Source organism: Crocodylus porosus, unplaced genomic scaffold (genome assembly GCF_001723895.1).
Source record: "Crocodylus porosus isolate Cpor-Errol unplaced genomic scaffold, CroPor_comp1, whole genome shotgun sequence".
Taxonomy (NCBI): Eukaryota; Metazoa; Chordata; order Crocodylia; family Crocodylidae; genus Crocodylus; species Crocodylus porosus.
Genome location: NW_017728913.1, coordinates 21,565,467 through 21,580,350, shown reverse-complemented (window position 1 = coordinate 21,580,350; position 14,884 = coordinate 21,565,467). Strand labels below are relative to the sequence as shown.

The following is a 14,884-nucleotide window of genomic DNA, read 5'->3' as shown; positions in this document are numbered from 1 at the left end:
AAAATTTAGATTTGCTAACAATTTCTATTGTTTAAATTACTTGCTAACATGCTCGTAAATGAACGGTACATTATTTGTAAAAATACTTGAGTTTAGTATTGAAGTGCAGGATTTCTTTATAGCTCTCTGTTTTACATCTTTGCTGGGAAATGTAGACCACATTGCATTAACAGTGCATTAGTAAAGGTAAGCTGTATCTATCTAGTAAATTTCACATATAAAAGACATCTGCTTTTACTTGACATATCAGAGGTGTGTCACAAACCAAATATGCACTGTGCATTTAAATTGATAATACTGTAAATGTAATTACCTGCCATGCTTAAGAGCTGACTCAACCACTTGAGTAGCTATGGGGCATTAAAAAAGCAATTGACAGTTTGTAATCAGGTTGTTTTGCATTGCCTTGATTTTTGAAGATGATGATCTATTCCCATCCTAAAGTAATCCAAATCATTAAAATTAGCGACAGCGAAAAATGATAATTTTTTCATTCTCTTTCTCTGTTTTGGAATCAAATTATCATTTAAAGTGTAAACATGAAACAACAAAGTTTGGAAAAAAGTTTAGTTATTTTGTATTCTGTAAACTTTGAGGCATTTGCCTTAATTCATGATCAGAAACCCAGCCCCTGAAAATGATCTTTAAACTGCATCTCATCAAATCATATTATTCAGGAGCTATCACACTATGTCATACTGCCTCCAACAATGGACAGCAACAAAAATTTAAAAGAATAAGAGCCCCACTGACATGAGATAATCTAATGTGGATGGTAGATGTTATCATTGTCTTCCTTCCCCTGTGCTTAAGATTCTGCATCTATGATGGCAGAGGATTTGTTCATGTTCCATGCAAGTGTTTTTCTAGCTTGGGACGTGCCCTTGGAATCCATGTAGCTTAAATTCATTTTGGAGTTGCTGCCTATAGATAGATATAACTTCAAAAGGGGAGGGGAAACTTGCCACTTAGTAGCATGTATCAGCTCTTATTTAATTTTCACATCTATACTCCCCTATGCCAATGTAAGTGAGCAAAGTTTCTGTAACTTTAAACCTAAATAAAACAGATAGAAGATTGAGCTTTACTTCTGCTGCACAGAAGGGGAAAATTATATCAGAACAGCTTATACCAGCATACCTTAATACTGGTGTAACTGTTATGCCTGACCATACCCACCACAATCATTGTTGATACCATATTGATCAAAGTTGACACTTAATTTTTATATAAGACCTTGTTTAAAAATGAAAGAAGGTATAGGCTTTCAAAATACTGAGTATATGAGAGATCCAAAGAATGAAGGGAGTCCATGTTATCTAGACACCTAACCAAATTAAAAAGAACAAGAGCTATAAAAAAGTAACATCTTCATTCCCAATACTTGATGACAGATGGCATCTTCCACCAGAGAAACACTTTGATTCCTAATCTCTCAATCTTTCTCTGATCCACACCCAGCCAGTGGTGAAAAAGAAACACTCCATGGTATTTGTCTAGTCACACCGCACAAAGTACCTGGATTTTCTGTCCAATAGATGCCTAGCTGCTCATACTAGATTATTGCCAGCTCTGGGATTGGTAAAAGCAAAGTGCCATCATGTTGCAATCTTAACTAACAATATCCAACGTATTTAATTTATCCAAGTTGGGAAGGGCATTTTCAACCTGTTATTAGTATCTGATGTTTTTGAGCTTAATCACCAACAGACCAATACTGGTATTGATTCCATTTGTGTACTAAATTACATGGGAGGAAGAATAATAAGTCTGTGTAAGGTTCACAGGAAGAGAGCACAAAACATGTTTTTAGAAGAAATTCAAGTGGTTGTTTTTTGATATATACTAATGCGTGCACAAATTCCATATAGACATTATTGACAAGAAGTATCAAAGTTTGAAGAGCGATGCTCTGAGCAAAGAATGAATAAACAGCAAATATACAAATACTGTCAATTGTATCAGGGGTTTTCCTTTACTGGCACACTGATTCACTTCAGTTTTACTTTAAAATCAAAAGAACAAGTTCCAAGCTGCCATTCAGATAAATACAATGTACACAACATATTACCAGTAAGTCTCATGCATTACAACAGCATGTGCCAAATGCAAATAAAACTAGAGGCTTATATACAGCAAATGAACATCAGCTTTAGCCTGAAGCTATGCTACCTTGGGTTGTGAGACTTCAGAAGGTAAAACAGTTCTGAGCTTAGGTAGTAATTAGGTAGAAACCAACAAGTTCATGCATTTGGAATACTGCTTGTTGATTTTTATAAACAACTATCTTTCCATTGAGTCAATACTAACTTAAAATGTCATATTATGGGGTTATGGTATTAGCTCTGGGCAGGAAAGGGCCCACTGGTGCATCCTAATCAGAGGCTAGAACAGAGGCATCTGTGTTTCCCATAACTATTTTGAACTATTTTGAACCTTGATTCCTGCTGCACTATTGCTGCCTTGGCTCGGGCCAGCCGCCCCTCACCGGGGTCGCTGGGCACTGACCCCGGGGCCCCGCACGCCTGCTATATGAGCCCCTGTCTCTGCATGAGTTGTCCCTTGTTGGGCCTGTAATAAACAGCATGTTAACCATGGGCATGACTACACATATGCCTTAAAATGCATTAACTTATTTTAATGCATATTTAAGCATCACAAAAAAACATGCTCTTTAGTTAATGCACATGAAAATAGGCTAACGCGCTTTTTTCTAGTACCTCACAGTAGTGGGCATTTTTACATGTGCTTCAGAGTAGGGGTGTGGCTGCTCTAAAGCACCCACAAATTGTGTATCAGATTTCCCGTGCTTCAAAATGGGGGCAGGGGTGCTTTTACTAAAGCTTGTCAAACAAGCTTTAGTTAAAGTGCCCCCTGCTACTATTCTGAAGTGCAGGGACATGGATGCATGAGACATGGAGGCTGCTGGAACATGCTAATTAGCACGCTCCGGCAGACATGATTAATCAAGTCTGCTGTGATGCACTCCCTCCACAGCAGCCTCCCTCCACATCTGCAAGCACTACCTAAAATGTATTAATGAATGTGTAGACATGCCCCTTATATGCATGCTGCTGCTTCTCTTGGCCCCAAGCATAACATCTACTTTGTGTGGAAGAGGTGTGGAAGGTTATAGGTGTCCTCTTTTGGAGTCTACTGACATCAGTGTGTTAGAGTAATGGATCCAGGAAATGGAGTGTATCAACTGTCCATGTGCTTTCTCCTTCCCATGGAAAGTAGAAGCTGAAATGCAGTAGCTTAGCCCTCAATGGAAAAGGGTAAATTGCTGCAGGTTAGCTTCCATTTGTTATGAAGTAAAGATAAACATGGAACCTTGTTACCTTGGAACAACTGATGTGCAATGAAGTCTTGGCCCATTGTTTATATGTCAATTTCTTTAGACACTTATTCATAAAAATCCCATCACACCTTTCCTAAGTATATTAGCTAATAGCCAGTTTAGGTTATTTTACTCTGTTTACTCCAGTTCCCACCTACTGTTTCATTTAGATTTGAAATTGCCCTTCACTTGTTGACCTAAAGCAAGTGCTATGAAGTAGCTGCCCTGTTTTAAGTTAGAAATTAGTATATTTCCACAGTAAATGGAGTGCTTCTGTGTGGATATGTATATTATATGTAGCTAGAATAGCTTATAAAGTGTTCTAGTATCTTCTAGATGAACAACACCATACAGATGAAAGATATACTGGAAAATTATTTATATATTACCTATACTAATTAAAGTTATGTTTTAAGACTGCAATTGAGTATTGAAAGACTGAACTCCTATTAGGAGGAAAAACGGAGACTATATTTCTCTTTTTTTCACTTTTTAACATCATTTGAAAGGTATCACTTATACAGGAAATACAAGTAATAAAAATCTCACATTTGTTTGCTTGTTTTTCAGTGTGCAGTGATCTGGAATTTAGAGAAGTTGCAAATAGATTGCGAGACTGGTTTAAGGCACTTCATGAAAGCGGAATCCAGAACAAGAAAACCAGAATTGTACAAAGGCCTGAAAGAAGCAGTAAGAGTTTTTTACTTTGATACTTTCCTGCACTTTGTTTTTGCTTTATTAAGACTTCAATTATTCCAGTGATCTCAAAGCTATGTTTTATGAAGCAAAAGCAAGGAAACATTAATTTATTACTTTAAGGGATTCATTTTGTTATCTAAATGTGTTTCAGGAAGTAGAAATATGTTTTAATATCAACTTTCAGCATTCACTTGATAATCTTTAAGAGTTTTTTGGCAGAACTTTGTCTAGTGAGAGACTATGTGGAAGCTATTATTCATAAAGCTGCTATTTAGCTCTAGGTTTGAATTAGAATAGTAACACAGTAGAAATGGTTTCATAAAGCCTGATAATTAGTAACCCTGTGAGGAAGTGTTTCAGAAAAAAACAAATGAGGGGTTCTGAGCAACTAGTCCACATTGGAATACATTGATGCAAAGAAGTTTGTAATTACCAGTGGTTGTCACCACTAGTGGGTTTCATAGTGGTTGTTGATACAAAAGAATATAGGGAAAAGGAATGAGTAAGAAAAAAGGAATTTTTCAAGGATATTCTCCAAAACAGGAAAAGAGTCAGAAGTACTAATGAAGTGGAAACAGTATGGGGCCCATTTCGTTTTGAACTACCTTAAAAATGTAAAGAGATTTCTTGTTGTAGTAAAACAGTAAAATTTCAAATTATGTAATTATTTTAGGATTTTGTTTAAAACAGCAATTATAGCAGGCAGCAGTTCTCTCAAGAATAATGTCCTGCTGTGGACCAGAGTCAGATTATATTTTGTAAGCATTAAACCTCTACCTTCATTAATATGAAGAGCAAACTCTCTATGAATTCCTCCTGTATATGTTTTATGGATCTTACCCACCACTGACTGCTTTTTGTTCCTCCATTGTTAGTATTTTAAAGTAGTCACATTTTTACCTTTGTTTGATTATTGTTTTTACATTATACACATTTTCCCTAACAAAAATAATTCCATTTATTTTCATGTAATTGGAAATGGTATTTCTGAAAGTGATTTTTCAAGGTAAAATAACAATAACATTATGAGAACATAATATATTAAAAAAGAATTTTAAAAAAAATCAGCACCTTACAAATCTGAAAAGGGTCTTCACCCAGCACGGTCACACCGCAAGAGAGAGAAATTTTATTTTTGAAAGAGCCATCCAGATACTAGGACTGCGCGAAGCTTTGGAAGCCAATTTGATTCGTAGGAAATTCGGCCTGATTCGGAGACTGAATCTCCAAATCCTAATTGAATCAAGAGACCTATTTAAAGCTCTGAATCAATTGGAAGCATCTAAATCAATTTGGTGATTCGGCCATAAACTAAACCGGCATGTGACACAGCTGCTTCCAGCTGGTAAGTCTGTTGGGGTTGAGGGAAGGGTGGGGGGATGTGGGCATGGCAGCGTTGGGAGCAGGGGCTATGCCCTGCTGCTGCTTTCCCCCTTCTGCCTGGAGCAAGCCACACCTGCATTGCACTTCCCTCACCCTTCCCCCCCAGAACAGCTGGGCAAGTGGCAGCAGGGCAGACCCCCTCGCTCAGAGTGCTGCTGTGCCCACATCCCATACCACTCTCCCCACCTTCCCAAGTAACACTCGCTCCTGCCCTGGCTTGGCAGCTTGTCCCAGCCCCAGACCTAATCCTCCCCCACCCCCCACAACAGACTTACCAGCTGGAGGCAGCTGTGCTAGCCTGTTTAGTCTATGGCCAAATATCCAAAGTGACACCAAAACTTCCAGATCTGATTCAGCCAAATCAAATCAGGACAGTAATTCGAATCTCCAAATCGAATCACTGTCCTCCAAGTTAGCCAAATCCAAATACAAAGCAAATACTTACCACTTCATACAGGCATACCAGATACCATTCAAAGGTTTGCTGTAGTACAAAAAGAAAATCCCCATGAATCGCATCAGTTATGACATATCACCCTTCCCTGGAACCTACGTGGAAAATCCTCAAACAATTGCAACCCATACTAAAAGAAGACCCAATTCTTGAAGAGATCTTTCCAGAAATACCTAGCCTTTAAACAAGCACCACACCTTGCTAACCTCATCACCAGAAGCAAACTCCATACGACTCAAACCACACCTAATGCATCCAGACCATGGCAGGACAAGAAATGCAAAACCTGCCAACACATCTCTACCACTCCTACTATAACCACATCCCAGAACAGAACCTTCACCACTACTGCATCTTATACCTGCACCTCCAGAAATGTAATACATCTCATCCAGTGCACCAGATGCCCTGATGGAACTTACGTAGGAGAGACCAAACAACAACTGTGGATGGGAATGAACGCACACCAAAAATCCATCAAAGACAAAAATATCCAATTAACGTGTGGGGTGCACACTTCTCACAAGACAATCACTCCCTCGCTGATCTCTCATTTCTAATCCTCAATGGGAATTTACAAAACACTTTTCATAAATGAACCTATGTACTTCACTTCTTAATTCTATCAGATACAAAAAATCATGGACCTAATATAGACATGGATTTATGATGCATTACAACCTACCTGACATCTGATTCACTAGGTGCCTGCACTTTTCTTTCCCCCTCTTCCTCCCCTTCCCTCCTTTATCTTCCTAATTTCTAGCTGTTTACTTTTTCACAGCCACTTTTTTACCTTGAAGAATTCAACTACAGTAGAGTCTCCCTCGCTTACCTTTGACATGATTTCCCCGTTTCCCCGATCCCTTCCCTACCCTTTGTTTTCCTAATTTCCACCTGTTTACATTCTCACTGACATCCTGTCACACTTTCAGCTTCTTTCATTCCTTGAATAGCTCAAAACAGCAGAGACTCCCTATATAGAAACCATATATATTTTTATTAAGCTTGGGAGGTGGGGGGAGTTCATTTTTATCTAAAAAAAAATCATTTATGAGTTTACAGCATGACTGGTTCTTATTTCTTTCCTACCACAAAATAATTAAAGAGGACAAATATGAAAACACTAGTCTCTTTAAAAACATATAATTAACCAAATAACCTTACAAAACTGTCTGTTTGGCCATCAATCCTTTAAACATATGATTAAACCAATAAAGCCATACACTGTCCCAAAGTTTGTCTGACACCATGTCTGATTGATTTTTGCATGGAGTTCATTGAATAACTAAGAACCCACAATTGAAAAAAAAGCTTCCTGCAAACCTGATTATGCCTTTGGAGGGTTTGCCCCTGGGACCTCATATATTTAGGAGTATAACACCAGGAAGTGACAAAAGTAGAAGTCAGCAGGTCTTAGTTGCTGTAGTACATGTAAGGGGAAAAGATGTAAGCAGTCAGCAGTCTCTCAGGTAAGGGGATCCACTATCCCATGGGAATGTAAAATTCCTAATTAACATTTTATACATAATCTAATGCAAATAGGTAACCATCTTGTCTGATAAGCACTTCAGCCTCTTTCTCTTCTACAAATCTTCAATTTGAGGAGTTAAAAAAGACAAGAGGGTTTGGATATACTGACTAAAAGTTCTGCAGTTTAACATTATGTTTACACAAGTGTTAATGGAGTGTATAATCTCTTACATTCACCTTGATATTATATCATAAATACTGCCTACAACCTTTAAGGAGCATCCATCTTAAAAGCTAAATAAAAAAAAAACGAAAAAATACCTTACATATTTTAAAAAGAAAATAAAAAAATCAATATACAGCTTAATAAGGCGTCAAGCTTTATGAAAGGCCCCAAAATTAAAATTGTGAATTTTTATAATATGTGAGAATTTTTTAACAAAATTACAATATTGAACTCCAATAATATCTTTTAAAATATTTAGAAAGTTTCACATTAACCTTTTAAAGAAGGGAGGATTCCTTACTGAATCAATGCTAATTGCCAATATTGGTCAATACCAACTTGAGTAGGATAGGAATTTCACCTTAAGATTTTGATTCCCCCATTTAAGAAACTGGAGTTATTAGAAGCATAAGGCTTACACAAAGTAAGAGCCAGCAATTATTAGGGGGTTAACACTTCTCACAGCTATGGGAAAAGATAGATGTTGGTATAAATATTTAGATTCTATAAAGCCATCTTTGCCCTTTTATGGCCGGAATTTGAGTCCATGTATGAATTGAAACAGGCTTCAAAAGCCTGTTGTTATGAGCCAATTTCCTGTTTGTAAGTAGGTGCTTGTGCCAAAATTTGATTTTCATGTAATACATTTGAATCTATTACCATAGTTACTCAAACATAAAAAGAGGTTTTTTCCACAAATCAGCATTTGGGGGGGGAAAAGCCCCTCATCTTATATTCTCATGCAAAGTGGTGGGAGAAACAGGCAGCTCCTGTAGCAATGACTCTGGCCCCGATTCTGCATCGGGGTCAGAATCAGACCCACAGCAGCCTCTTGCCCTTCCATCCACCTCCCTTCTGCAGCTTCTGCACCCCTGCTCACCCTCTTCCCTCCACTTTGCTATCAGGCACAGCGCAGCTCTGGCTCAGGCTGGGGTCTCTCCCAGACATGGAGCACATGGAAACTCCTTCCCCTCCCTGGACAATCAGTAGCACCAACGCTGCTGCGTGGGCAAGTAAGGGCTTAGCTTCCCTGTGTTGTGCTCCATGCTGTAGGGCAGAGCATCAGCATCTGACAGGAAGTTGGGTAGGGGGGTGTAGAGTAAGAGGCAAAGACCATGGGGAGCAGGGGGTGACAGGGTGCAGGTGGCTGGAGGGCAGGAAGGCTTTAAGGGAAAGAGGTGGAAGGAGCAGAAGGCAAGGGGGCCACTTGACCACCCTCCATGGCAAGACAACCCTCCAATACTTAGATTCTAAACCTGGAAAATTATAACAAATTTGTATATTGTCTATATAAACGATCTAATTATTGGGGGGTTGTCTTATATGCAGGGGTCATTTATATTTGGGTAAATAGAATAATATTCATATTGGTTTTATCTCTTCACTACCCAGGATCGTAGGGGGAACAACACTGATGCCAAGCTAGTTGAGATGAAAGTGTTAGTGAGTTTTGGAATGCTATTATCATCTTATATAGTGTCTTAGAAGTACCCAGCAGTGTTGCTTTCTGAAATACCCATGGTCTTTGTAACTGAACCAGTTTCCAGTTACACAGTGTGATTATGATATTCATGTCATGAAATCCTATTGCAGCACAAATAATGCCTAGACTACACTTTTCTACCCCAGGATTTTTCAGTTCCTAACATAATATATCGTATTTATCATTCCTTGCTTTTTCAATCGAATATATCTGCCAAATGGGAAAAAAATAGTTAACAGAAAAGGAGAGGCAGCTCTTTACTATAATCTGTCTCTGTGGTCTTAGCACATATTTTACAGGCAACTGAAATATCCCACTCTTGTTGTCCACAACTTTCTCAGACATAAGCTGGTGACATGTCTCTCCTATTGTAAGTCCATGCTCTCCCTGTGGATGAAAAAATGTAAAGTGTCCATTGCACAAAACTGCCAACTCTGTCATACTTTATATTAATCTACAACCAAATTAGTATATTCACTTATAAATGTGACCAGTGGCTTCTGAGGCCTGTCTGGGCCCTAACTTCACATCTTTCCTATAAACTGTCTTTGCTTTAAGTTCTCTCATTTGATTATTCTTCTAATGTGAGGCCATAATTAAATTCTAAATTTCTATTTTCATGTCCCCACACTTTATATATAATATAAGAGGTAATAGTCATCTTCTTAGATATATTGACTAAAAGCTCTACAGTTTAACATTGTTTACACGAGTGTTAGTGGAGCTTATAATCTCTTGCAGTCACCTTGATACTGTATCATAAATAGTGCCTGTGACCTCTAAGGAACATCCGTCTTAAAAGCTCAATAAAAAACAAAAGAAAAAATACCCTACATGTATGTATCTACTTTTAGGAATAGACTGTGCTAATGCAGAGCTCTTATTAAAAGCCTTGAAAACACAGGGATATAGCAGCCCTAAAACTCGCAACAAAAATAGTTAAAGGGCTCGGGCACATTACTGAGAAGAGGCTGAGGGAACTGACTTATTTAGTCTAAAGAAGAGAAGACTGAGAAGGGATTTAATCACAGCCTTCAACTACATGACAGGTGGTTACGGAGAGGATGAAGCTGGACTATTCCCAGTGGTGGCAGATGACAGAACACAGAGCAGTGGTCTCAGGTTGGAGCAAGGGAAGTTTAGGTTAGATATTAGGAAAAACTCTCTCATGAGGCGGGCAGTGAAGTGCTGGAACAATTACCCAGAGAAGTGGTGAAATCTCCATCCGTGGGGGTTTTTAAGGGCCAGCTAGACAAAGCCTTTGTTGGACTGATATAGTTGGGGATGGTCCTGATTTTGAACACAGGGTTGAACTGGAGGCACTGACAGAAGTGACATTTTGTCACCCAGCTAGCCTCCTGAAAATGCATTGACAGAAGTGCAAGGCAGCAGAGCGCTTTAAAAGTGCCTGATACTGTGGCAAATGAACACTCCATTATATGAGGATCAGATGAGGTGCTTCAAAGCAGAGTGCCTTCATTAACCTCTGTCAGAAGCAAGCCTGAGCAGATGGAGCTCCAATCCACCTGTCCAGCGTAGGCCGGGCAAACCCCACACTGAACTCCCTCCCCTCTCTTCCCTACCACCTGTCTTGAAGACAGCACTGGAGCTTGGGGAGAGGAGAGGAAACGGGGGGGGGGGGGGGGGGGGGGGGGGAGGGGGGGGGGGGGGGGAATGGGATGGGACTAGGGCAGAGAGGTTGCAGACACGCAGCTGGCTCCAAACTGGATCTCAATCCCTCAACCTCCTGGAACCAACAGAGAACTTGTGTTAGGTCATGGGGATTGGTGTAAATCATGGTTCTTCCTGCACATCTCTCCATGTGCTAGATGACCTTCTGAGGTCCCTTCCAACCCTACTTTTCTATGATTCTATGATTGTTGTATTGTATGAAGCTAATGGCTCTGCGGGGAAGTGTTATCAGGTATTCCAGGTATAGCATTTTTGTCTAATTTTATTCTTTTCTGATCACAAATCTTAGGGGGTGATTAAATGGTTAAATGTTTCTTTTACCATTTTAAAGTCAACAGGTTTGTGAGATGAAAGTAAATCAGTTTTGATTATTACTACTGGCCATTTGCTTGATGCAGTTTGAGTATTTCAACATTCTGCTTGTTTGCACTGGGTCTATTGTTATTGTCTTTTTGTGGCAAAAATGAATCATAAGTACTGAGTGCATTGTCAAAACATTAATGAAAAACTGTATTTCAAAAATTGTATTTCATGCACCTAAAAATTGGGGTAGAGGTGTTGAAATGTTGGTTATTACTTATAGGAAGTCTGGAAGTTAACTTTTTCAATATTACAGATAGTCTTTAAGGAGAAGAAAAATTCTGATATCTTTTTCCTTGCACAAGGCTTTATTTATGTGATAAAAGTTTATGACTATTTGAACAGCAATTTTTTTTTAATGTTAGCTGCTTAACATTAAAACATACAGCTGCATTTACAGAATTGAAAGTGAAGGTCTGTTCACTTGCATATTAGTTCAGTCTACACAGTTTAAACTAATCTGTGAAGATTGACTCGATTCAGCCGTGGGGTTTTTGATTGTCTGTACTTAGCCTTTTAGGCCATGTAACAGTTAAAGCAGGGGGCACCGACTTTGGAAAGACTTCCTAAACACATGTGCTTGAAGATAAAACCTCCCATTCTGAGTCCTTACGATTCCAACCTATACTTGGTATTGACTACTCTTCTCAGAGGAAATCAAATCCCTGTTTTGGCAATAGTCTATCTTCCTTGCTTAGAAGCATTTAATTTTTAAAAGCATTCATAGACTCATAGAATTGTGCATGTACAATTTGAATCTTCAGGTCATTTAGTCCAACCATATACATGCATGCAAAATTCCCTCTTCCACAGAAGTGTCCATGACATCTTTTCTGTATCTTTTATTTAATTTAGGATTTTCCAGTTCCAGTGTTTGTTGTTGCATGGAGAATTATTAAGAGTACATTTACACTGTGCAATGCAATGCCCAGTAGAGGTTCCTGAACTAATCTGGGTACTGGAACATGTATAAATGTGTTAGTACCTGTTTAGAGGCAAGATATATTAGTCTGGGCAGAGTGCTGCACAAATCTGGTTGTGCTGCTCATTCCAAGATAGTTTAGGTATCTCTGCACTCTCCTGGATTATTTTGTGCAGACATGTCCTAAAAAACCGGAACTCTTCTAGTTCCACCAGGGTACTGCTTGCAAACTGATGGTTTCTTGGTAGCCTTGTTTCAGTTTCTTACACATAGGACCCTGGAACACGTTACACTTCTTGCCCATTACATGCAAGTATCAAATGACAAAACATAACATGCCAGACGTGAAACCAAATTATCCCTGAATAAAAATGGTATATCGGCCCCAAAGAAGTTGCTTATTGAAACAGTAACTTTCTTTGTGGTATGGAAGTATCTTGCGATAAGCTTAACATGTGGCCAGTTATTCTCAGGGTAGACCTGGAAGGTGGGAGAGAGGTTGCACTACTATATTTGCATGCCCCATCTTCTATTCCTGCTACACCCAAAGTTTTAAAGCAACTGCCTGGCAGTGGCAGCAGCATTTCTATTCAGCTAGCAGTAAGGGAGTTAATTGGCTTAATGTCTCATTAAAATCTACCCAGTTCCTTCTAAATTCTTCAATCCACAGGTATTAGTGACCATCTAGCCTTTATAATGGTCTTCGTGTTCCACTAATTAAGCTAGCCTGTCTTCTGCAATTCTTCTGTCCGTTAGCTGCTCTTGTTCCTATTTCGGGCTGATTTTAACTAATTCCAATAAAGTTATATTAATTTTTACATCAATCTTAAACTGAATGACCTAGCCGTAGGTCGCTAGCATATTAGTAAAACTTTTAGTTTATTTTTGCATGGAGAAAAATGTGTGTGGTGTTATATGTGATGATTTGCTTCACTATGTGCACTGTACCTTCCAAAATCCTAAATCCGCCCATGGATATTTGCATATAAATATGCAACAAATATAATTTGTCAGGGCCCATAGTCTGTTCCTGCTATCAAGCAGTAGTAGTTCAACGCTTGACTATTCTAATCATAATTGTTACTCAAAAAAAAAGAATTCAAAAATTGGCATGAATGTAATTTATAAACTGTCACAGTGGAAGTACAAATACCATGCTAAAAATTGAGAGAAGTATAGACCATTGCTTTTTTAACCTATTCCTATGAGATTGTATTTGGCTGTAATTTTGCTTATTGAGATTAGTACTTCTCAATATTACAAACTAAAAAAATTCTAACATTTAGTGGGACTTAATTTACAAATCTTGAAACTTCTTCAGAATCCAGGTGGATTTGTTAAGGTAGTTTTATTAGTAATTGTTTGTATTCAGGGTGTACCTAGAAGTCCCATTATATTAAGCATTGTGTAAGCACATAAACCTTAAGTCAAGGAGTTTAGAGTCTAAATAAGCAACACAAATAGAAAAAAAAAGGGAAATATTGTTACTCCAGTTGACAGATGACAAACTGAGGCAAAGAGAGAGTGTGAGATTTTTGCTGCTTTATTAAAATAATGTTAATGGGTTTATTTTTATTTATGTATTTATTTTGTTGAGGAAAATGCAAGGGATTAATGCCTGCCTAGTAAACAAGCAGAAAGAAATGTACAAATCCCTATTTTGTGAACTGTCAAATTGTCTCTGAGGAACACCTGCTGTCAACCTTTTCATATTAGATCACTAAAGAATCAGAGGCTGAAGATGATAAAGTGGATCTCCCAATGGCCCATAAAGAACTTGACTTCTTAAATGGTAATATACTAATGATTTTGAGGAAGTTAAAGAAGACATTACAGCTATGAAAAACAGTCACTTGTAATCCACTTAGTCAGAAATAATAGAAGGAGATAATACATTGGGATTTCAGAGGATGGTAAACTGATTTCAGTACAATAAAGAAAAGATGAGTTAAAAAAAAGATAACCCTGAAAATGTCAAGGTCCTGCTTTGACTCTATAGCTTAAAAACTCTGACAGCTGCAATCTCAGAGAACCTGTGCAGGTTGAGATGCAACTGAGATTATTCAGACAAAATGTAATGTTTTTTTTTTCCCCTTATTATTTTGACTGGGTGTCATATGGCACCCCACTACATATGGCTATGTAAGAATTTGGCAAAATAACCTTGTCTGTCTTGCCTCTTTCTTTGCATGTTTTGTATACAGAATAATGCTCAAAGTTACTGGAGATAAGAAAGAATTATAGTTTTAAAGATCATTTCTTGTTTCCTTGAAGATCTTGACGTCAGGGTTTACAGTATAAGAAAATGCCAGGTACCCTGAATTGCAAAGAAATTGCCGGCAAGCTATAGAATTTAGTGCATCCTGAAATAGTCAACTTGATGGCAAGTTTCCTAGAAGGAAGAAAGATTCCTTTTTAATGAACTGGCCACTGCAGAAGCCAAAATGAGGAACACACTTCTGGGAAAAAATTAGAAAGAAAGTCCTCTTGTCCATAATTACAATTAGAAAAAACATAAAACATAAGTTTTATTTGTCCAGTTCTGGTTAGACTAAGACCTTTTTAGGGATGTAAACACACCGTCTATGACATACATTGAGTGTCTTGTTTTCCTCAAGGAGATGTGAGCAGAAATTTCTACTCACCAAATGTCCAAGAAGTAATGCTAATCCAGCTAAGTTGTCCCTGCATGTCTGTGTGATACTCTTATACTCTTCCCAAGTACTATGACCAAGTTTTCACTTTTCGTGGCTTCCTTTTTTGAGTTTCAACTCACTAAAAAATTGCTGTCTAGCAAGGCTGGCCTCCTGTTTCATGTTCTACTTTTCCATTGCAACTGAATAGTTTGCTTG

General features: G+C 38.2%; 1 protein-coding gene across 3 annotated transcripts in view; it reads left to right on the top strand.

The window, feature by feature from the left end:
- Nucleotides 1-14,884, top strand: part of SPOCK3 (SPARC/osteonectin, cwcv and kazal like domains proteoglycan 3) — a 337,202-nt gene that overhangs the window by 279,070 nt on the left and 43,248 nt on the right. For all 3 annotated transcript variants that reach the window (XM_019534588.1, XM_019534589.1, XM_019534590.1), the window contains one exon: nt 3,911-4,030. In XM_019534588.1, coding sequence (XP_019390133.1) covers nt 3,911-4,030 — 120 coding nt within the window. The remainder of the gene's footprint in view (nt 1-3,910; nt 4,031-14,884) is intronic.